The sequence below is a fragment of the Diplotaxodon limnothrissa genome, linkage group LG22, assembly GCF_057381915.1.
Source record: "Diplotaxodon limnothrissa isolate DT_005_m linkage group LG22, D_limnothrissa_male_GT1.1, whole genome shotgun sequence".
Lineage (NCBI taxonomy): Eukaryota > Metazoa > Chordata > Actinopteri > Cichliformes > Cichlidae > Diplotaxodon > Diplotaxodon limnothrissa.
Genome location: NC_140616.1, coordinates 19152903 through 19176767, shown reverse-complemented (window position 1 = coordinate 19176767; position 23865 = coordinate 19152903). Strand labels below are relative to the sequence as shown.

At 44.5% G+C, this 23865-nt stretch overlaps 2 protein-coding genes across 5 annotated transcripts; one reads left to right on the top strand and one right to left on the bottom strand.

Moving 5' to 3' along the window:
* The first annotated feature begins 823 nt into the window (after positions 1-823).
* Positions 824-9545, top strand: zftraf1 (zinc finger TRAF-type and ring finger containing 1). Its single transcript, XM_085346674.1, has 7 exons — positions 824-1332; positions 1587-1936; positions 2999-3093; positions 3772-3915; positions 4954-5165; positions 5318-5496; positions 6520-9545. The coding sequence occupies exons 2-7, from the start codon at positions 1649-1651 to the stop codon at positions 6730-6732; spliced, it is 1131 nt and encodes a 376-aa protein (XP_085202800.1). The 5' UTR covers positions 824-1332; positions 1587-1648; the 3' UTR covers positions 6733-9545.
* A 329-nt stretch (positions 9546-9874) lies between these two features.
* On the bottom strand, positions 9875-19133 carry arpp21 (cAMP-regulated phosphoprotein, 21). Of its 4 annotated transcripts, none has more exons than XM_085345954.1 (20): positions 18998-19133; positions 15335-15500; positions 15016-15181; positions 14882-14920; positions 14704-14769; positions 14505-14619; positions 14179-14317; positions 13842-13979; positions 13657-13756; positions 13455-13553; positions 13327-13364; positions 13166-13216; positions 12731-12921; positions 12118-12249; positions 11888-12006; positions 11678-11749; positions 11436-11597; positions 11223-11316; positions 10390-10496; positions 9875-10255 (listed from the first exon to the last, which is right to left on the bottom strand). In XM_085345954.1, exons 3-20 carry the CDS (start codon positions 15175-15177, stop codon positions 10097-10099), a joined length of 1983 nt encoding a protein of 660 aa, XP_085202080.1. In that variant the 5' UTR covers positions 15178-15181; positions 15335-15500; positions 18998-19133; the 3' UTR covers positions 9875-10096. The 4 variants fall into 4 exon arrangements, with proteins under 4 accessions (XP_085202080.1, XP_085202081.1, XP_085202078.1 ...); XM_085345955.1 differs by having other exon boundaries at positions 13455-13550; XM_085345952.1 differs by having other exon boundaries at positions 13327-13550.
* Between the last annotated feature and the right edge of the window lie 4732 nt (positions 19134-23865).

The following is a 23865-nucleotide window of genomic DNA, read 5'->3' as shown; positions in this document are numbered from 1 at the left end:
GCTTCTGTAAATTTGAGTTTATGTTACTGATCCTGTGTGATGACAGACAGCCATCTGTGGCAAATGGGTATGTGGTAAGCTCAAGTAAGTAATGAAGATTGCCCAACACCGCTAACAGGGTGAGCACATAGGGCTACTGGGTAAAGTGTGTGTACATAGCTGAGTGGGGCTGCAGGCCATTCCACACAGACCAAATAAGGCAGATCTGTGTGTCCAGTGGGAGTGGTTAGATCTGTCCCTCCTGACTGCAAACAGCTGACCTTCTGACATCCTGCCCACCCCACCCAAAGCAGCCAAAGCACAGGCATAACACCCCCATCCTTTACATATGAAACCCTCCCAGCCCTCGGTGCTCCTCAAACAAATATCTAGGACATGCAAACGCTTATAAATGCTTATGGCTTCGTAGTGGTAGTTATTCGAGCACTACATGTTTAGGGCTGAATAATTTATGTATCCTTAATAAGCAACATCAGATGAACCCGGTTTGATAGATTGCAGCAGGGATATAAACATCGAGTCGGCGTACCAGAGTACCGGAAACGAGGTTATTTTAGTCAAAAGGTTTTGATAAAAGTTATATTTATTTGTTTGTTACACAGCAGTCTTATTAGTAAATATGTTATCACGGTGTTATAATATATACAGTTTAAATTATATAGAGCATGTGTGCTTTGGTGTAGTACCCTAATTTCGTCGCATATCAGGTTTTAGTCACCTTTCAAGCCCTGCCATACGCTGACCCACAGGTGCACACTACGCATGCGCCTTTAAAAACTCTTTAAATACCCCAAGTCATCTGCCACAACAAAACATTCCGCTGTCAGCCCATTCACGGCTGTGCTATAGTAGTTACTGGCGCATAAGAGGCCCTGGCAGAGACAGACAAATATTTACTTTCATATCTGCGTCTCTGCTAGTAATCTAAATCGAGAACCTGTCTGAGTATTAACGAAATTGACCTGGAGTCGTAAAAGGCTGTGTGGGGTGAAGTCGGGGGGAGACGGACAGGAGAAAAAACCCCCCCAAAAAAACAAAGATGGCTGTGTAGCTAGAGAGACAAGTCCCAACGGAACTGTCTCCAGCAGCAGCTTTAATCACCGACACGTCCCGCGAGTCCCGCGGACAGTCAGCCGGTACCGGAGCAGGGACGCAGGGAGCAGCCGAGCCGGGCCCGCTGGTGTTGTAAGCCGCTGTCATTGCGAGTAACGGCGTCGAGAGAGGGCACCAACAGCTGAGAGAGCCCGGGTTGTTTTTGTTCTGCCTGGGCAGAGGGAGAGGACTGCTGTGTTTTTGTCAACGTAGCTAGCCGCATAGTCTGCTAGCCTAACTGTAAGTCACCCCCCTCCCCCAAAAAAGTCGACATTTAATTTATCAGATAGTCGTGATTACATTGTGCACATGCTGTCGTTATTATTCATTAATTGGCGTGTTAAGATACAAGTTTGTGAATGTAGGGTCGCGTTAACAATACGTTGGCCTGCATTCCTTCCTGACTGCCGAAGCGCTAGCATAGCTCACGTTAGCTTGCTGTCAGCTGACCGTTAGCTTGACAGGTGGTAAGCTAACCCCGAGCTAACCTGCAGGTATTTCGGGCTCAGCCTGGTCGCGGCAGGTACATAACAGGCTTTTCAAGAAAGCCACCGTCATGTCTTCACTGGAAGAGCGAGACGTAGGCGTTGCGGCCGCCCCTGGCTCCTCCTCGGCCGGCCTAGGGGTCGGGGCCGTGGGGGTAGCTGTGGAGGCTGTCGCTGGGGTCGCAGCCATGCAAGAGGAGGTCGCGATACGTCGAGAAGGGCCCGAGCCAAACCCAGACGAGCCACCCAAGAAGAGGGTGAAATTACCCGAGGGAGAGGCAGGGAAGCTGGAGGAGAGACTGTACTCAGTGCTGTGCTGCACCGTGTGCCTAGACTTGCCCAAGGCGTCTGTATACCAGGTAAACATGTTGTCAATCACAAATCTGGCCCCCTCCACCCACCCCACAACCCCAAACAAACATCAGCACACCAGCTCAACCTCATAATAGAAGTTGCCCATGTGTCCCCAGCCCTCAATCCCCACTGTCAACCTGTTGAATGTGTTGGCCAGCTCCATTTATTTTTAGTGATACTGATACTGGATCCGACAAAGGCCCCAAGTGTCAACAGCAGATTGAGCCATGAGGCCAAGAGACCAGACACAACCAGGCCAGGTGGTCAGCTGTACTGGCTCAAGTTTATAACATAATACTGTGAATTATCCTCAGAGAGAGAAAGAGAGAAACAGAAAAACTACATCCCCAACCCCTCATAAGACTCCCAAAACCTAAATCGGAATAATCTTTTGTCCTTTCCTTGATCTTTACCCCAGCTTTCTACATAATAACCCCAAACTTCTCTTGTCAATGTCAAAGGAGCACATTTGCTAAGTCAATCATTGTCCAGGTAGTCATCTGCATTTACATGCCTGACTACACAGTGTTAATCTTTAACATTTATCGGTAATATAAACACAACGCTATGTTCTTTCAATACATAATATTCTGCACATGCATCCAGATATATTGTGCTAGGTTTGTTAAGCCCAGTTTCACACAGAAAATGACATCATTTATGTAAAAAGAAGTATAGTTTCTTCTTTGAGTTATAATCTGTCAGATATTTCACAGAAAGAGGCAGACAGCCTGTTCAGCAGATATAGCCAATTCAGTATTACAACTTAACCAAAATTATAAATAACCAAACATTTAAGCAAACGTGTTGAATGGTTTTACACTAAATTATTTGTTGTAATATGAATATAAATTAAACTGACCACTCTTTCATATTTATAAGTTGTTCCAGTTTATTATTTAAATAAACCCATGTAACATATGATCTGTTATTTCATTAATATTTGACACATTTAAGTCAATATTTATTCTCTAGGTTTCTTCCTGTTTAACAACATCACAAGATAATTTATCACTTTCCTCAGACCTTCTGATTGACCCGTCAGCATCTTGTTTTTGTCCTACTAGTGTACCAATGGACACCTGATGTGCGCTGGCTGTTTTATCCACCTTCTGGCTGATTCCCGTCTGAAGGAGGAACAGGCCACATGTCCCAACTGCAGGTAAACCAGCAAATAAAATGCCAGTGTGGATCCCGATTTTGGGGACCAGTAAGTTAAGCTTAAGGGTGACATAAATTAAACGTGACTCGTGAAAGAAACGCAAAGGGGTATGTAACGTCGCATTCGCAGGGAGATGATCAAACAAACATATAATATATATGAGGATCAAAAGAATTTGGATTTATAATATTTAAAAAAAGAAAACATATAGATGTTAATAATCGCTGTATGTGTGACAATGTTCATACAAAGTTTAGTGCCACCTGTGTACCCAGCTATTATGGATCTACAGTCATTATAGTGAGAAGAAGCTGCTGGAGTAGATCCAAATGTTTAGAAAGCATGCTAAACAAAACTATAACCAGCGACATTTGCTGCTTAATATTTTATATTTCATCTTTTGCTTGTTAGCACTGGGCCTCTTATAAGAGAAACATTCTCACGGTTGAATTTTTAATTAGGTTTATTGAAGCATGTTTGTCTGACATCTGAATTTTTGCACAAACACAAAAACACCTTAATTAGTTTTACTCAGCCTTATAGTACGCTTGGCAACAAAAGACATAGTACTCAGTGGCTCTTGGCTTTACTTTGCGTCAGTATATTCTACATACCTCAAATCTTAAATATACCCCTGCCCTGAGGTGTGATTTATGCTTTTTCTCCCTGTTTGTGTAGGTGTGAGATCAGCAAGAACCTGTGCTGCAGGAACCTCGCGGTGGAGAAGGCTGTCAGTGAGCTGCCGACAGACTGTACCTTCTGCCTAAAACAGTTCCCCCGCTCCAGCTTAGAGAGACACCAGAAAGAGGAGTGCCAAGACAGGTACACACACACACACACACACACACACACACACACACACACACACACACACACACACACACACAGAATGACAGTTTATCCAAGTTTTGCAGCACTTGTAGCCAGAGAAAGTGAGAAATGAGTTCCAGCCACTTTTCTTACAAAAGGCCCCGAAAGCATCAAATGAAGTGGGCTCAGGAGAGTAAACATACGGACATGTGACAGTAGCATGATAGTGTGTGTGTGTGTGTGTGTGTGTGTGTGTTGACGCGCTGCAGGATCACACGGGGTTAATGTGGTGAAGCAGCTACTCCAGAGGAGAAAAACCACTAACATGATTACAGACTGCACATTATCTTGTATGTGATACTCATGGCTCCTTATGAAGTCCTATGGGGTTGTTGCTATAGCGATAGGTGACCCTGCTTAGAATACTGGTATCTGTGCGAGTGTTGCTATGACGACTGCCGTTTCGCCAGGTGTTATTTTTTTTTTGTTTTTTTTTCTTTCCCCTGGTCGGGTCACACAGAAAATGACGGCGGTCTCCCGCGAGGAGGCGCTGACGTTGGCTCGTACCCTCGGGGCCGTTTGCTCATTAAGATATGAAGTTTAATACGGCATAATTACAGTGCATGATTACAGGTGTTTTTGTTGGGAATCCTTTTTAAATGTCCGCGTAGGCCAAAACTTTCCAGTCAGAAGGTTGACTTATGTAAGCATGGCTTCAATTAGGCGTGCCTCGTTGCAGAGACTAACTAGTACCTTTCACATTACTAATAGCGCGCGTCAACATGTTCTCGCTGAAAAGCACCGCTATAAAGGATGTAGCTAATATGAATACATGCATTTATTCCTTGTGGTTGGGTCTCATCTTTAGTGCAGCATTAATTTTCTTTAGTTCCCAGCGCACATTAATTAATACCTTTGGTGACTGTAACGTCCAATCACTACACGTGTCACGCATTTATCACAAAGGACCTGTGGAAAGGATGTCGTTTATGTACACCCACGCCTTTGCTTCCTTTGCGCTCAGCTGTTTCCCCACCATTATCTTGCCAGGGTGACACAGTGTAAGTACAAGAGGATCGGCTGCCCGTGGCAGGGTCCTTTTCATGAGCTACCAGCACACGAGAGTGAGTGCTCACACCCCACGAAGACTGGAACAGAACTCATGGGAATACTGGGAGAGATGGACCAGAGCCACCGCAGAGACATGCAGCTGTACAACAGCATCTTCAGCCTGCTGTGTTACGAGAAGATTGGGTTTACAGGTAACCCCCCCCCCCCCCAAATAAATAAATAAATAAAAATAAAAAAGAGGATAAAATTGTTTGGTGATATCTGTGCCTGTAATTCAGTTTTTGTCCTCATCACAGCCTTTCTCCTCCTTTCTAATTCATGCTGCATTTGTGTATCCACCCAGAGGTGCAGTTCAGGCCGTACCGCACTGATGACTTCATCACTCGTCTGTACTATGAAACGCCGCGCTTCACTGTCCTCAACCAGACGTGGGTGCTGAAGGCCCGCGTGAACGACTCCGAGCGCAACCCCAACCTCTCCTGCAAGCGCACCCTCTCCTTCCAGCTCATCCTCAAGAGCAAGGTACACTCGCTACCCACTTACTTTATTTTTAGGTTTCTTCACGCTTGCTGGATTTCACTCTTCGCCTGATGTGGTTTGAATGGAGAGGTTTGGAGACACTTAAGGTCCTGGAACTGACTTTACAGACAGATAATCAACTCTGTTACCATGACTCTAACGTGACTCTTGTACCATTTGTGCAAGAGACAAATTTCAAACAGTTTTGGAAAGAAGAGAAGAAGAGGCTAAGGGGATATTTGGTTTATCATGGTAGATTAGAGTATTCTCAAGGTACTTCTGTTTGAACACAGACGTTACCATGTGCGCTTCACATTACTGAAACTCGTCAACCATTTTGGGCTGCATAGAAAATTCAAATGGTTTCTGAAAGATGAGAGCCAAGAAAAGAGCGTTACGGGTTTAGGCAGATTGGTTGTACACACAATGATTGTTATTTAAAACTTCAAGGGAAGTCTACATTTATTTAGTTTTAAAAGACTTTTGGTTAGAAGAGACTAACCAAAAGGTTAGAAATAAGGCAGGTTAACAACCCCAAGACCCCTGTCTAAATGCACAGAGAAGCTGCGGTAACTTCAGTGTCAGTGGTCACTGGGATTGCATGCATACAGTCTCATAAAATAAGGCTTAAAAAATGGCTTCTCCCCACACATGTGCACATTTTCACAGCATTATGGCTGCCTTTACAGTTACAGTGAGACATGCCTGAACAGACCAAGAGTGTTTTTATGTGTCATTTTTTTACATTTTCTCTTTTTTGTGAAAAAAGCAGCAATATCTAAAATTACCACCAGTTATTGCATTATGAGGGCGAGGAATTCAGTTATGGAGAAGAAAATTTGAGGTAATAGAAGAGCCCATGGGCATTTCCGATGATAAATGTGTATGTCAGCGATACTTTGAAGTTGCTTATTCTCGCCAACCGACTGATCAAAGTTCAGAGATTTTCAGATGAGTTTTCACTGTAAAATTTGAGCTCACGAGCTGGAGCCGGCCCCCTGCTCTAACCTGGATGTGTCTCCACAGGTAAACTCGGTCCTGGAGTGCTCCTTCCTGCTATTGAAGGGCCCCTACGACGATGTGTGGATCAAGCCGGTTATCCACCACCACTCCTTCAGCAACGACACCAACGAGACCGACTACGTCCCGCTGCCCATCTCCGACTCGGTGGAGTGCAACAAACTGCTGGCTGCCAAAAACATCAACCTGCGCCTGTTCATCTTCCAAGTCCAAAAATAAAGAGGAGCGAGAGAAGGAGGAGGAAGATGGAGCAGGGGTGGGGTGGGGGTGAGGGGTCAGAGAGAGGATGTGATGATTAAAGAGAGACACCGCAGAACCATTGATACCTCTTAACACAAAAACAAATACATGAACACACACCTTCACACAGGGTACACGCTTCTACACACACACACACACACACACACACACACACCACTAATTACACATACCTCCTTTTGCTTTTAAAAGATAGTGAGACCCCTTGCCCGAGAAAGCTGTGAGTTGCTATAGAGATGGGTGGGCATTGATATGAGATTGTGATGGCGGGGGTGGAGCCTGCGAAGGCACGGGTGGGAATGTCGGCAGCAGTGGAGGAGCGGGAGGGGGCGGGGGGAAGTTCCCAAATGTTGGTGTGTACCTGTGGTTCGTGAATGACCTTTCAGTTCCTGACACCCACAGCCAAAGGTAGCACACACACCAACCGAAACAGGTGTGGCTGTTGTGTGCGCATGTGTGTGTGCATGGGTGAGAGGGAAACAGAGTTGTGTGGCAGGGACCCCGGAGCACAGCCGCAACTCTGCTCACCTGTTCAGGTGTCCCAAAGACGCGTGATAATGTGAAAACAGAGCGACCGACTCTGCTGAGCTGGAGCACGTGAAGGAGTGTGTGTGTGTTAGTCTGTGTTGTCTTTTCTCCTCCCTCTACACACTGTACGCCTGAGTTTCCCCGCGAAGCTCATCATCCCACCTCCACCACCCCCCCGGTCTGCATTTCATCAAGAGGAGAGACGGCCTGGCTGCGTGCATGTGTTTTAGTTCTTCGACTTATTCCTGCAGCTGGGGGTTATATTTAACCTTCAACACTAATACCATTTTAATTTTCTCTTAACCCCGAGTATTTAAGTACCCCTGAACTTTTTCTTTCTTTAGTTGGGTTTTAGCGTGTGAACGGCCACCTGTGTAGTGCATACATGAGTGAGTGAGTGTAGACAGATCCAAACTGTGAGATTATTTGCAAACGTGTCTCCAGGTGAGCAGTATAAGCTTAGAGGACATTACTAGCAAGGCAGGACCACCACAAGACCTTCAAAGCCCCCCCCCAAAAAGAAAGTCCCCTAGGGGTTCACAGTGTGTCAGTTAATTTTTGGTCAATTATCGTCTTTATTTGTTATTTGCATCTCTAAAAGGAAATGTCTTCTAGTAGATGGATTATCACAGGATCAGTGTAGTTCTCATTGTGCATTTCTGGAGGTTTTTTTTGTGTTAACTTGTTGTTTTTGTTATTTTTGTGTGTTTGTGTTATAAATCAGGTGAACCTTTGCTTTTTAACTAGATCACACTGGGTTTAAATAAATTACCACAAACTGACTGACACATAGGAACTTCTAGGAACAGTGTATAAGTGTGTGCTGGGATTCAGCAGGAGCATGAGTGAGTTCCTGTTGTCGCTACACCCGATCCCCCCCCTCGCACCCCAAATCTGTGCAGCAGGGTTAGCCTCAGAGAGTCTCAGGGCGATCAGGACTTCTTCATTCATCTGCTCAGAGATCAGCAGCCGTCTCAAGAGGCTTTTTCTGAAGGTCAGACTTCAGGTGGTGATGGATGGTGTGCGTGTGTGTGCGTGTTTGTGTGTGTGTGTGTGTGTAGAGAGGTGGTGTTTTACCTAACAAGGGTGACATATTAGTGTTAGACTTACTTGAAGGAAAGCGAAGCAACGTTACTTAAGTAGATTCTACTGTAAAGCAGATAGATCTCTCTCCTCCTGACCTCTACTTCCTGTATTTCTGTGTTTTAATGCTTTGTCTCTATGCCAGTGGACTCACTCATCTCACTATGGCTGTACATGTGCCTTTTATTAAAGATCATGGAACCTGCTTCTGCGTGTCTGAATGTTGGGGGCAAAAAAATAGGCCCGGCGAAGGCGAAGGCGTCAGCCCGTATAAATTATGCATTCAGCACCGCAGAGATGAAAGCTAAATTTAATTTTAAGGCCCGGTGTGGATGATGGATATGTTTCATTGAATTTGAAAGGGGGGGGGGAGATATGAATAACTTTGAGTACAAAATGGCTTGTTCAGCTCCTGAACAATAACACATTGGCAGTTATTGCCTGCATGCAAGTGGCTACATCACAGCGAGATGTTAGCTGTCTGAAGACTTAAAAAGAGAGGAGTGCTGTGTGTCTGTGAAAACTAGTTTGATTTCTGGGCTGTAATTAGTTGGGTTCTGATTTGTTTATTTGACTTGATGCTGCAGGAAAAGCACGGGTGTAAAAATAATAAACGACAGCTGAATCCCATTTAGCTGCTTCACATTCAGGGCACTGCTGCTGTGCCACTGATTTACTGGGACACTTGAATAGAGTGGAGGGGCTCTTGCTGCGATTATTTACAAAGCTGAAATAAGTAGTTGTCCGTTTTATTACTTAATTAACAATCTGTATTTGTTTTTGATAATTTTGCTGTTTTCCCACATTCTGAAATGATAACATTTGTCTTCTGTGATTAAGGTAAAAACGAACACTATTCTCTTTTTTTTATTGCACAGGTTTCTAAGAGTAAGTCAGCTGTTGTAAGGCCTGAATAGACAGAATTTACTGTTGAAGATGTGTAATGAGGGTATTTAAACAGGAGGGGGCGCCTAAGTCTTACATTGGGGATCCTTCATTTGCTTAATAGTGTGAAAAATGGTATAATTTGTGCATTGTAAGCTGCTCTTCTTTTACTGCATGATCATTTTAGTCTCCTAGTAACACCAATGCCCTTTTGATCTAAAAGCCAATATCCTGATTGATCATACCAATCAATATGCTTTATGTAAATCCTTTACTTGCTTGCCATCAGTCTCTTATTTCTAAACTCTGGACTTTTCCACAGTGCACTGATCAAGACTGTTTATGTCTGGGTGTGTGGTACGTTTGGCTGTCCTCCTACGCTGAGCTTTATTTCCTGGTGTCTTGTCTCATCTCAGCTCCATCTAATGCCATTAGCATGATCATCATCATGACCATCATCATCATCATCATCGAGTTCAGAGGAAACAGAGTCAGGATGATATAGAAATGTGACCTCATCAGTCCAGCCACAGCACTTTATTCTCTTCACACAGTGCATTTGCTTAAAACACAATATATATAATTTAATATCAATATAAAACTCCATTTGTGTATATAAATTATGCATTCAATACAGCAGCTCTTATATATACTTTTAAGCTTTGGTACAGTGGAATATTTATCTCTGTGAGTGCATGTGTGCATACAGCATATCCAGGGGGCATTAGCAGGAAAGGGGGGCAGGAGGTTGTGTGAAAAAAGATCTTTATGTGTTAACCATGTGTGCGTGCGAGCGAGTTCACGCATTGACTAATGTATCAGTGCTCGATCAGTACTGTGCACTCCAGGCAGGCGTGCTGAGGTTAGCGCAGGTAGAAGGTTGGCAGCCGCTGAGGTGGGAGGGCTGGGGCACCACGCAGCAGTAACCAGTCTCCCCACCTACCCCGGTCACAGCTTTACTTTGGGGAAACGACACCGGAACGCCTCCCTGCAGAGAGACAGGGAGAGAAAGAAGCAAAGTTGGTGCTGGGAACAGCTACAAGAAGCATTTAGTGAGAGGGTTTCTTCTCTGGGCTCAAGCAGCTTCAGACTGATGCCCAATGAGACCTTTCTGGTGTTTACCTGAACCATGCTACACTGATGGGAGGCAACCGGTGAGTAGGCGCCCAGAACAGCCTGGGGCTGGGTGTGGGAAGACTGCTGCACCCTCACAGCAGGGGCATAACCTCCTAGAGACACACACACATATATAAAAAAGAACATTATTAATTATATGATACTGGGATTAATGAAAGAAATTAACCATATAAGACCATTATAAATATTTAAGAACACGTCAGAGGAGATGCAAGATCTGGTTTGAGGCTTCAATACTGCTTTAAGAAACCATAAAAATACACATAGAACATAATTAGTCTTGAATGTGTAGATCAGTGGTTCTCAGAATGTGGTCATTATAAAGAAATTAAGCTGATTGAATATGACTTTCATGGAAAACAAGAGTTTTATTATAGTGAGTGGAGCTATATCCTCTATTTGACACTCATTCATTATTTTGTTTTCTCTTTTTGAGAAGAGCAAATTAAAAATAATATCTAATTTGTTCCTCAGTTTTATCTGTGGTAAATTTGGTGGGATGCAGGTTATTTCACTTGGTGCTGCTTGGGAAATTACACTTGCATGTTCTCCATCCTTCACTCAGTCTGGCTGATGGAGTCATTTAAATTTCCTGCCAACTTTATACAATAATTTATTTCGTAAATTGCCGCAGATGACGGGACTGAATTGTGTCTTCTCGCTCTTTGTCACTGTGATGAATAGAAGCAGCAGGAAAAGAGACCGGTTCACTGTGAGACCCTCAGACTACATCTCTGACAGTGTAACGGCCCCCTCCTCTACTGCCACAGCTTGTTTTCTCTCTCTCTCTCACTCACACGCACACAGGAAGAATGTACCTGTTGGCTGAACAGCTTGGCTGTGGACTTGCTGAGTGGGTGAGGCAGGCCTGCATCCATGCTGAGCTGAGGTAGGGTAATAATACACAGGCACCTATAGGACATTTATAAGAGTAGCTTTATTCAGTGTATGATTGTCTGCAATTATTCCTTTAAAATGTCCGTATTTAACTAAGAAGAGACCTGAGATATAAAGCGCTGGTGTATCCTTACCTGAGGTGAGGGCTGGCAGTAGTTGGCAGGGTTGGGAGGAGGGGGAGGAGGATGAAGGGGAGGTGCTGCATAGATGTAACCCTGACTGGAAGGGTAGAGGGGTGGGGCTTCACCCACTGACTGACAGCTCACATGAGCAAACTGTGAGGAGAGCTCTTCAATCTGTAGGTCAAAAGAAAGGAGGTCAATGCGCACAATACTTCAAACGCACAGCAGTGGAGGTGCCGCGCTGCGATACATACTGTAGAGTATGGCTGTGGGGGGGTGACAGGTAACATCTGCGGAGCTGTGTAAGAGACAGAGTACTGAAGCACCTGAGAGAGACACACATATGGAGACAGAGATAAAGGCACAAACAGTGGCATGTGCTTGAGTGTCAGCTAGACCGTATCTTGCATGTAAAGCACATCTTGCTGTGCGTGTGTGCATGTTTGTGTGTGTATGTGTGATACCTGCTGCTGCGGCTGCTGAGGGGGGGAGCCCTGCAGCTGAGTTTGGCTCCTGATTGGCTGTTGATTCTCTGGAGGGTTGTACACAACCGGGGTTCCATCAGGGTTGAGGAAAGGCTGCCCTGAGAGGTCAAAGGTTGGGTATGAAAATGTGCTTGTCTTCTTTAAAATAATATCTGTGTGTGTGTGTGTGTGTGTGTGTGTGTGTGTGAGCCTCCGTTCGTGTCAATTACCAGTATGTGGGTTCACTAAAATGCTTCCCGGCGGGATCCCATTCTCAATAATGTAGCTGGGTGCCTGCTCCTCCATGATGGGAGGAGACGAGTGAGGACAAGTGGATGGCAGTCTGTACAGAGAGATGGAGCCTGGGAGCGTTCGAAAGAAGAGAGGAGGGAGTTTTATTATAACACCACTTAACAGATACCACATTTCCACACCCCACCTGTCTGTGCTACAGACATAGCGCGCGGCCCCTCGGCGCAGTCTCAGTGACGTTTTGTTCTTCCTGAAGATGTGAAGAAGGCTGGAGGTGTTGTGTGAAAATTTACAGCTATGGTGTGCGAGCGCTCATGGAGTTAAAAATGTTCACACCACAACTTCCACCGCTTTTCGCTAATTAGATGCAACCACTAATTTATAAACAGTGATTTTTCCCAAGTGCGGCAATGGCGCCGATGGCGCCGATGTCTGCGCATGCAAACGCGAGCGCTCAGGTGCGGATGAACCGACACGTCTCACCCTTTGATGAGTGAATTTACACCTTGAACGTGTGACACAGGAAATGTCACAAAGTCATTAAATGTTACGCTGAGACGAAGTACAAAAAAAAAAAAAAAAAAGACGCACCTGCACCTCGTGCGTCCCAGACGTTGTTAGCAGGTTGGCGGGTCTTCTGGGCGGCACTTGTCCATTGGTAGGAGGAATCTGACTCTGTGCTGCTCCAAGGTCGGGGGTCGTTGCTATAGCGACAGTCAGTCTCTGTGCTGCTCTGCCTGCTGCTGCCTGTCCAGCTGGAGCCTGAGCTGTCACGGCTCCCCCTGTGAGGCACATCCAGAATTATCCTACCGTCTTATTACCCCATGAGAGGTGCACCATTAAAAAGCCACTGAAATGATCTCTAAAACCTTTCGTTTGTGCCAAGATTCCTAAACCCTGATTCCCACAAACTCATGAAAATAAAATCTGGGTCTTATTCCTGTTTCTGCTGAAAAGCTGTGTGCCAGCCAGGCTGACCAAATTAAGATGATAAATGACTGTGCATCTGTGCCGACGAAGCTCTACCTGAAGAGTTTCCTCCGGGCCTCAGCATCTGGATAGTACTCGTCCACATGCCTGCACACACACACACACACACACATACACACAGACATATATAAATGTTCTCATCTAAATATAAAAGCTGAAAGGCTGAAATGGAAAAATTGCACTGCAGGCAAGGTTACCTGGTTTCTGCATGGGCGCTCTCTGGGGTGCAGAACGGCTGTAAAAGTATGGCAGAGAAATTAGTGAAAATCCTTTCTGTGCCCGTGCCGCTGTGTCGGTTTTGTCCTCCTTGCTCTCTTTCTCTCACCTCTTTGTTGAAAATGCGCTCCCGTGCTCTTTGGTACTCCTCCTCTCTCTCCTCCACCGACTTGCTTTGCCTCTCTTGGAAAGGGTGGAGACGTCTCTGCTGTGAGGAAGCAAAGAGAGGCCAGGTGAAATCATCAATGGGATCAAAGTCACTTAGGATGGAAATTTCCCAAATGAGCTGCAATATAGGAGGTCAGACAGACCTGGTCATCTGAGCTGTTGTCTCTCTTTAGGATTATTTTCCACTGCTGGATCTCCTCTGTCTTGTCCTTATGCACCTTGTCCACAAAACGCTCCTCGGGTCTTTGACAAAAGAAGTTAGGACTGCTGTTAAGTTTGCACTGAAAAGTAGCGCACTACGGGAGAAATGCACATTGTACTTGCTTACATGCGTGTGCTGCTGGTCCGGTTGATGATGACAGATTTGCCTGTCTGGTCTACATTGTGCTCCATGCCAAAGTAGGCCGCCACCCGATGGACCAGCATGCGGTGGTAGGATGACATGTGAGGGAATTTTTTAAAGGGACTGAGAGAGGGGAAAAACAAAAGGAGAGATACGGGAATAACAGAGGAAGAGGGAAAGCGAGTGGGAAGGTGAAAGTGAAAGAGAAAAGAATAGACTTTAACACTCCAGCGCTATCATAACATATTCACCTAATCTTTAAAACGTGAGTTGTTTTTTTTAAAAGCTCAGTGAAGGTGTCCTTTCACAGACACACACACACCTATTGCTGGTGATGAAGTCAATCATGTCCTGCTCCAGTTTAAGCAGCATCATGCGGTCCCTGGGGTTGCTGTTGAGGGTGTCGACGATAAACTGGTGCAGGTCTATGCCGGTGGAGTCGGTGTACTCCACACTGGACTCTGAGAGCGACACGGGCACAGGCAGGATGTGTTATAAGACAACAAACACAATCCGAAATTACACCGCAATATTAAACACCCCAGGAGAGCCACATGTAAATAGCGGCACAGAGTCCAATTTTATTACATTTTATTTGCTTCCTTCTTTTCTTTCTTTTATGAGATATTTCAGAAAACACACACATACCTTTGGACAGTGAAGGTTTCTTTGGATCTGTGCTGCTCTTCTCCTGCTCTTCCTCTTTACAGGAAGTTCTCCTGTTGTCATGGCAGCTCGATGAGATGTTTGCGTCTGGAGGTGCCTGAAAAAGAAAGAAAGAATAAGTTGAGTGTGGTGGTGATGGTGATGAGGAGAAGGTGGATGATTATGTGTGTACGTGTGTTACCTCGGTTTCTTCAAATGGTGGGCAGTCCTCACAGACAGCTTCAGCACGCACTAACTTTGGTCTAGCCTGAAACACACACAGACACACACACACAAGCAATATTATGAATTCATAGAGTCCAATGCAATCAATATTTTAGAAAGAATGAATAATGTGAGGCAGAATTATTTTAGCTTACCTTGACTTTTTTCTTTGGTTGAACCTGGCTGCACTGTTTCTGCAAGTAAGGATACAATTTATTATAACAGCGTGAACGGGCATCGGTGGAGGGAACGCATAATTTTCAGTGGATCCACGCTTAGTGTTGCTTACCTGCTGCTCGAGCTTCTTAAAGTCACTCTGACACTCCACGCCCTCCTTCTGATTGCACGGGGGCAAGCATGACGTAGGGGAGGGGCAGCTGACGACGTCACATGACGTGACAACGGAGGGCTTTAGGAGGACATCTGTACTTGCTACAACTGCTTCAGTCATCCTTCTAAAACAGAAAAAAAAACAACTTCCACTCTGAGCCTGTTTACCAAGTGGGTGTCTGCATTTGTATATTTTACTGCTATTTAAAGATATTTTGCCTGCATTTGCATGAGTCTCTGTTTGTGTGTCTGTGTGTGTGGGGGCACATTTTTTCTACCTATGTGGAGTTGTTTACTGTTGAGCCTCACAGGTGAATGATGAGGTCATATATCCCATGTTCCCACAGGGCAGCCAGAAACACAATTATCGTCTCCGCCTCTGCTCGCCTCCTCTACTGTTCTTCTCTCTCTCTGCCGGCACTTTACTGGAGAGGGGGAAATAGCCTGAAGAGTTCAAATAACACAGGAGGGGAGGAGAAAAAAACTGTTAGTGGTCATTTAACAGCAGAAACTGCACTACACATTTGACGAACACACTCGGAGCATAAAGCTGCTGGAAATGACATCAAGACGATCAAGTAGCTGAGCTTGTGTGTCTCTGCTTCCAAAATGTTCTCCTGGCGTCACAGTTAATCACTGCCTAACACCAGCGAGCGTTTTACAGTAAACACGCTCGTGTATCGGTGACGGTAACGCGCAGCCCAGTGCTCGGATGCTGCATTTGCTGTGTGTATTTACGTGTGTGCGCGTGTCTGCGTTCGAGCATGTCTGCGAGCTTTTCTTAGAAGCAGCAGCTGTGGAGAGTATCACCCGATCCGGCCCGCTCTGATATTCCTAGAATACCAAGCTGAGTCTCTGATCCCAGTGGTGAGAACATAGCTGAGACCAAAGAGATAGACAGACGGGCACGAGGCAGTGGCATTCCTCCATCATTTCCCAACAGGGCCGAATTCTGCTGTAAGACACAGCTCAAGGGGACACTTACTCCTGTAACACCCGGGACAGAATAACGAGCTCAGAGGATGCAGAGTCCCACAGCATGCTTATTTAACACCCGACTGGAGATGATGGCAGCCTTTTTTGTTCAAAAAAAAAAAAAAAGAAGAGAAGAGAAAAATCATCTGTCAGTCCATGTGCAACCAAAGTGGTGTTTATGCTCCAGTGAAATGAAACACTGTACATGACAGCAAAAGAAAGGGAATTATTCTCAGTATGGCACACAGGAGACTAAACGTGTGTGTTGGTCTAACATTTTACGTACTACTTAAAGAAGGTGAATCATAATGTACTGATGTGTAGTATTGATTATAGTTCCAAACATACTGATATGACCATCTGCTGATATTAGTTTTGATGTCTTAACACAAAGCTGGAAAAAAGCCGCTTCTCTGTCTTGGCGTTGTGATCCTAAGAAAGAAGAAGCACTTCAGAGACACACACACACTCTCAAACGGACATCATTTCAGAGACTCCCCAGCGTGATGTTGGCCAGTTGCTGCTGAACTGTCCTTCAACCAAAACAGACCAGTTTCATGAGCGCTGCCTGAGGCCGACCCTGACCTTGCACCTCGGAGAGGGGAGGGGCGGCGAGCAGTAAACGACATACAATCAAAGACAAACTGAGTATTAAATGAGAGGGAGCAAGCTGCTGTTGAGCTGCGTTATACCTCAACCGTTGAGAGGAGAAATGGAAAGACGGAGCGGGACTGGGGAAGGATATGCACAAGGAAAACAAGACGAATGGAAGGTGCGGGAAGCAGGGGATGAAGAGAGATGAGGAAGCAGTCTGTGGAGACTTTAAAGGTGAAGAGGGGTGACGGGAGGCGATGGAGAGAGAGCGAGAAGAGTGAAGAATTAACGAGGGAGAGGCTCGCCGTGCAGTCTGTCTCCGGGCTTTTCAGCCGACGGCCGTGAAGAGAGGATTTGAGTGGAGCTACCAGTTTTTTTGCGCTGAGCACTGCAGAAAGTGGCCGGCCGCCCGGGGAGAAGGTGTGACACGATCATTAGCGTGTGACGGATGGCAGCGGGAGGCAGGGAGCGCCAGTACCCGCTACATCATCATCCATCTGCTGCTCTCCCCGAAGCCTCCAACCTCGGAGCCACTTGCTCACCAGGACACCTTTCTTCTCCAGCCAAAAGCTGCCTGGCTTATACACACTGAGACACAGGCGGACCAGGGGGAAAATGTCCAGAAACTACTTTAGATGGCCACTGTCAGCTAAAGCGGGTTATATTAAGTCCTCAAGCCTGCCGCAGCCATGTTTGTAATTAAGGCCAATGAAGAGAAAGAGAGAAAAGAAATCTGCCTTTGAATAGCAGGGCTATAATTACCATGCATCGTTTAACACAGAGATCCACATCATTGCTTGTGTGCTCTTTACACTTGTAGACATTTATCTTTACATTTTACCACCTCCGAGGAATTCATTCGCATCTCTCCATCTCAAGAAAACCTACAAAAAATAAAATAAAAAATAAAAATCCTCGCTGCCTCTGGCCACAGGAGCTGCTGCTGCTGCTTGTGTTTTGTCTCTAAAGGCTGCAGCTGAATCTAAAACAAGATTTCATATGTTTTCTCCCTCAGCCCGGGAGCTCATTAGGAAATGGCTCAGTGACAGACTGAAAATGAGAGAGCAAGTCTCTCTGGTGTTAAAACAATAACTGAGAAATTTCGAGGCAAACTCGCCGCTTTGTTCATCCATAATGTGTACAGCCTCTGCCCCCACAAGCTCCTAATTGGGCTGTTTTTGTTCCCCCTCTTGCATAATATAAAGGTGCCTCTTTTTTTTTTGTTTAGACATACAGTATATATTCATTCCAGCTTGCTTGCAGGTTTTTACTTCATCTCCTTGCTGCTGCACCCTCCACTTTAAGACAGTGAGAGATGCATAGGAAACTAGGCTACACATGTGAGATTTAGGTTACAGCACCTGGGCGGCCACAGCAGTCTTATCACTTAAGTATCTTGCGGGTACGACAGCTGCACTGGTCTGCAGCTGAAGTCGAAGGAAAGGCGAGGAAAACACCTACTGTGCATACATGCAGATACAAACACACATACATGCAGCTCATCAGGGAGGAAAGGGCTGGCGATAGAGGGTTAAAACAAACACACACACACATTAAAAAAAAAGTAGGCTGCAAGAAACAGGTGGCATCTTCATGCACAACTTCGAAGCATCCTGTTGACCCATATAGCGGGACGGGCCGGTGTTTGATAGGGCATGTGCGGTCTACTTTCGGGTTGCGGCTCGCTCTCTCTCTCTCTCGGTCCTGGAAGCTAGAAAGCCGGTGGGAGCGTGTGTCGCATTAAGCTGACACACCGGGGCTATTTTTACACCAGGGGCAGGGAGTGGACCTCCTGCTCCGGGACTTCACCGTGCTGTCAGCGTGAATCGGAAGGATGGCGGATGTAAAGCAGGAGGAATAATGTGGATGTTATAGAGGAGGGGCAACTTAAACTAACATTTGTACACTTAAAAACACACACGAGGAAATAAGAAATATTAATAAAGTGGCGGATATTCCTTTGTTAGAGCATAACGGACCTCTTTACTAAAGTAATAATACGCATATTGAGTTGACAATAAGAGGCTTTTATCGGCGGTTATCAATCCGCGGTGTCGCTAACATTTCCCCCTGTCGCTACAGGGGGAAATGCGGCTGATAGGTGCGCCCCGGGGCGCAGTTAGCTTGTCAGATTACCGGTGTTAGCCGCTGTCAAAAAGGAGAGCCAAATTACAAAACAATGTTCAACCCAAGTAGATGAGTCGGTGTGATTTTTTTTTTTTTAAGTAAGTGATACAAAGAGGAAACGGAGGTGACATAACAGCATCAAAAGAGAGAGGGGAGCGTCACTGTCTGCCGGCGGAGTGACCGTTAATCGAGCTAACCGCGGAGAAGTACAATTGTTGCCGCGGTGACGGCGTCAGTTAGCTTACCGTGAGCAGGCTGATGTCTTCACTCCCTCCGCGGTGCTTCTGCCGGAGCAGCTTACAAACCGACGGTCCGCCGTACACCCTGCCTCTGCTGATTGTGAGCTCCGTTGCTCCTCCTCCGCCTTTTGCCTATCTCTGTCGGAGCAGAGGAGCAGGGAGGGATGAAGGGAGGGAGAGAGAGAGAGAGAGAGGAGGGCCGACAGCTCTGAACCCTGAGCCACGCGCCCACACACACGCGCAAGGAATGCACGAGAGCCGGCCCTCCAGCAGCCCACTCATCTCCATCTCGGTCCCTGCGTCTCCCTCGCTGCAGGAGCGGCTGTTTCTCTTTTCAACTCGGCTCAGCCTCCTTTACAACTACCGCAATAATCACTAACTACACTTGAATTCTCTTCTATCGGAGCTAAAAATATGCCTCATGTACCCTGTTACCTCATGTACCCTGTTACCTCATGTAGCCTACTTTGGTTGAGTATTAGCCAGCGTTTTGGGCCAAGCTGCTCCATCACAGCAAGGAAAAAAAGAGATTGTGCTTTTCATATAATTTATTTATAGTTAAGATAACTTACTTCCATTAAAGCTCGTGTAGTCTTAATAATATTATGCTAATAGTACATTTCCAAATAATAGCCATTACTGTGCAAAACTTTTGAGACACTCCTCATTTCTTTTTATTTTGCCAGGGAAATTGGAAACAGGTGCAGGAACTTACTGAAATATGCAAATATACATGTAAATACATTATATAAACCAAACAGAGTTTGTACAGTTCTAACAAGCTTGAAATGCAATATTTGGTGTGACCATCTTTCCTTTTCAACACACGCTAAACTCACTTAAGCAGCTTTCTTGTAATTTCTTTAAGTAGTCATCAGAAATAGTTCTCCAGGCTTCTTAAAGGACATTCAAAGATCTTCTTTGGATGTTTGCTGCCTTTTGTTCTGTTCTCTATCAAGATGATCCCACACTGCAGGCACAGTCCAGTCCAATCCAGTCCAGGCACTGGATTTGATTTGTGATTTGTGACATAGTGCCTAAAGATTTGATTTTAAGGTTGGTCTTTGCTAAGCTTTCTGTCATGTGTAAACACAACACGGCTTCTGATTCATGGTTCAGCATTAGGTAGCTTAATAAACAAGGAAAAAAATGTTTGAAAATGGTCAGGTAGAAGCCCTGGACTCAGTTTGCGTAAAAAATCAGCAAATGTCCAATGAAAAACTCTGGGAGACCTTAAGAAATCCTGCAGAACTATTTCTCAAGACCAGTTTAAAAAAATACAAGAAAGTCTGGCTTTTTGAAACCAAAATATAAAGAACATACAGTGCTGTAATTAAAATAAAGCAATTGCACTCTGCACGCTGTTACAGTTATGGGTGCTCGTATTAAACATCTATGTACATACACAACAACTCTAAAAACTCAATTTTAGGCAGTTTTTTTCTGCTCTTGAATCTGTAGGGGAAAGTATTTTTTAAAGAAAGAGGAAATTCATAGATGATCATTTAGACCTTCTGTTTGCAACTGACAGCCAATTGGAAGAAAGTTGGCCTGGGCGAACAGAAAATAGAGGTAAAACATCTTGGTTCATACAGAGGATTAACTGAGGCCCAGTATAAGATGAATAAGGACTACTATGAATAATGCAAAGCTACCATACTGGGGTCTACTGATACAAATGTGGGGCTGGAAATGAGCATAATGGGTCCAGTTTAAGAGAACATTTTAACTGCAGACTCTAAATACGTACTGGATATGCACTGAAAGGAAGTTCACACTGGCAAATGATTTCTTAATAAATGACCCAACATCTCCAAGCATGAGTACAGAACAGATTTGCATAGCAGATCTGGTAGCGTCTCATCTGTCACTTGGAGACTGGCGTTAAGGTGAGGAATGGGGGGGATCTGTTTTTAAATTTGAACTGTGTTACTTGTGCTCTTTATTAAGAAGAAAGTATGAATGTCACTTTCACTTCAGCTTCCAATCTGTTTAGATTTTTTTTAGCAGTTACATTTAAATATAATTTCATTAATTACAAGCATTAAAACAATTGTGGTATATTATTCAGACTGTATGTTTTAGCTCCTGCAATAACGAGCGTTTACAGTATGTAGGGCAATTTAAATATTCTACACGTACGGTATATGGCCTATGAATTGTGCAGTTAATTAAAAATCTGCCACGGTACAATGTTAGACCATTCAAAACAGCATTTAATTACAGAGACAAGAGCTGCGTGTGCACGGCCTATTGTGTGAGAATAATTAGACAGCCTGTTATATCACACGTTGGTTAGTTTACCTTGATGAATAGCAAATAAATCGCTGCCTCCTTTTTGTTTTCTGTTCAGGAGCCAAAGACTGGAGTATCCTTTACCCAACCATGTCCGTTGGGACTAACCATTAGTGCTACTCATGGCATTTACTCAAGTAAAAATGTCAAAAAGTGGGTTGTTACGAGAAAAAAAAGTGAATTCAGACTGATACTTGAATTATTATCAAGAGCATGTACTTTAATCAAAAGTGAGTGTCCGTACTTGGATGATTCAGTCAGATGTTTGAATTCGTTCAAATGGTTTATTCATGAACTATTGATAGTTTTAACCTTTTAACATGATAGCCAGCTGGATGAATTCATATGTTTCCATTCATACAAAATCTTCATTTCATAAAACTAATGGTGTATTTAAAAAAATGGTTATTACTTGAGTTTTACAGAGGACAGCTACACTAACTAGCCACTTAATTAGCTAAACCTGTTAGACTGTTTGTTAACACAAAAAACTAATCAGCAACTCACATCATAGAAACTCATAGTTTCGAACTGGTCATCTACTGGGATTTTCTCACACAACCATCTCTACAATGGTCTGAAAAAGGGAAAATATCCAGTTCTCAGGGTGAACATGCCTTGTTGATATCAGAGGTCAGAGCTGCTTCAAGCTGATAGGAAGGCAACAAGAAGTCAAAATAACCCAAGTAACCACTTGGTACAACCGAGGTATCCATCTGCAACATTAAGATGGGAGGGTCAGAATTGGCAGTAAGCACCATGAAAGCATTGATCCATCCATTTCCATCAATAGTTCAAGCTGCTGGCGGTGGTACAATTGTGTGGAGGATATTTTCTTGGCACACCCTGGACCCCTTGTGCCAACTGAGTGTAATTTAAATGCCACAGCCTACCTGAGTATTGTTGCAGACTTTGTCCATCCCTTTATGACCGCAGTGTACCCGTCGTCTGTTGGCCGCTTGCAGCAGGTTAACAAACCATGTCACAAAGCTCAGATCATCTCAAACTGATTTTTTGAACCAGTGAGTTCATTGTACTCAAATGGCCTCCAGAGTCACCAGATCTCAATCTAATAGAGATTCTGCAGACACGTGACATTAACTTGTCTGACTGTTGCACTTTTAGACGTATAACAATCCTGACATGTCAAGTGAGTGAAAAACCTAATAAACATGATGTAGATGAGATAAACTATGGCAACTACAAGTAAAGAAACATTTCACATTATTATTTATGCATTTAAAAGTTCACCTGTGTTTAGTGTAAGTGTTTTAAAACCACCTTTGCACTTTTCCCCAGGTATGTCTGTTTTGTCAACTGCAAATTACAATAAATATGAATATAACATGTCCAAATGAGCTGAACCTGCCGCTGAAAACCAACCCCTAGTTATATTTGTGTATTTATAATGAAATGGTTTGGCCATCACAGCAGATATGACCTTAGAGGCCTTAGCTGCAGGAGGCTTGTATACTTTATCAACATGTCAGTGTGCGCTAACCACAGAGGACCTTTCAGGCTGACTCATCTCCTTCTAAGGTTTCACCACAAGATACGCAAGTTAAAAGGTATCTTTTTACGTGGATGACATCTAGCTTTATATCACGCCCAGGTCTGTTTTAGTGATACTGAGGTCATCTTTGCAAACATAATGAACTGGGGGAATGACCCCGCCTGCTAGTTTCCCAGGACAAAAAAAGAGTCCCTGAGTTCCCCTGTCAAACACCCTGTATTTTTCGTGCTGCGTGAACCGATTGATAATTTGTAGAGCTCATGAATGAAAATTCATTAGGAAATTACAATCTGTAAACTCACAAAGGACTGAAATGAAAAGCTCTTCAAATTAGACTGAGGAGTTTTGGTCTTAAAGGTATTTTCCCACCTTATAAGGTTGAAAATAACTACAGTACACCCCGTGATTCAGCATATTTAATCACCTTTAGCAGCGACAACTTGAAGTAATCATTTTCTGCATGGCTTGATGCATGCTCAATCATCCAGGAAAGGTTGATTCTGTTCATCTGTTCAGTGCGAGAAACGTTTCGTCACGTTTCGTCACTCACCCAAGTCACTCACTTCTTCAGTCTTAGCTGACTGCAGGTTTCCCCAACCTTTAAACCAGTACATTGCACAATGACTGAAACTAGCGCCACTGAATGAACAATGGGCTGTAAAGTCAGTTCCTTGATCATTAATATGCAAATTCTCATGACCATTGATAAACAACTACTGATCAAAGCCCATGTTATCAGTAGCTTCAGTTCATTGAGGTCTGTGTGCATTGATTTATCCACAGCTATCTTAAAATCCCGCCACATCATTTTATTTGAGCCACTGCAACCTCTTGATTCTTACCTTTTTCTGTCATTCTGTTGCAGACGAGTAGCCGTGCAGCTTGTGTGCAAAGATCATTGTTCTGTTGCGTTACTCACTTGGGGTCAAGCGTCAGCTGTCAAACAGATGGCCTCACGTTTGACTCTATAACACTTTTATACAGAGTTCATGGTGATTCAAGCTGCCCAAGTGCAGTGGCTGCAAATCAAGCCCAAACCATCACCCCTCCACCACCGTGCTAGCCT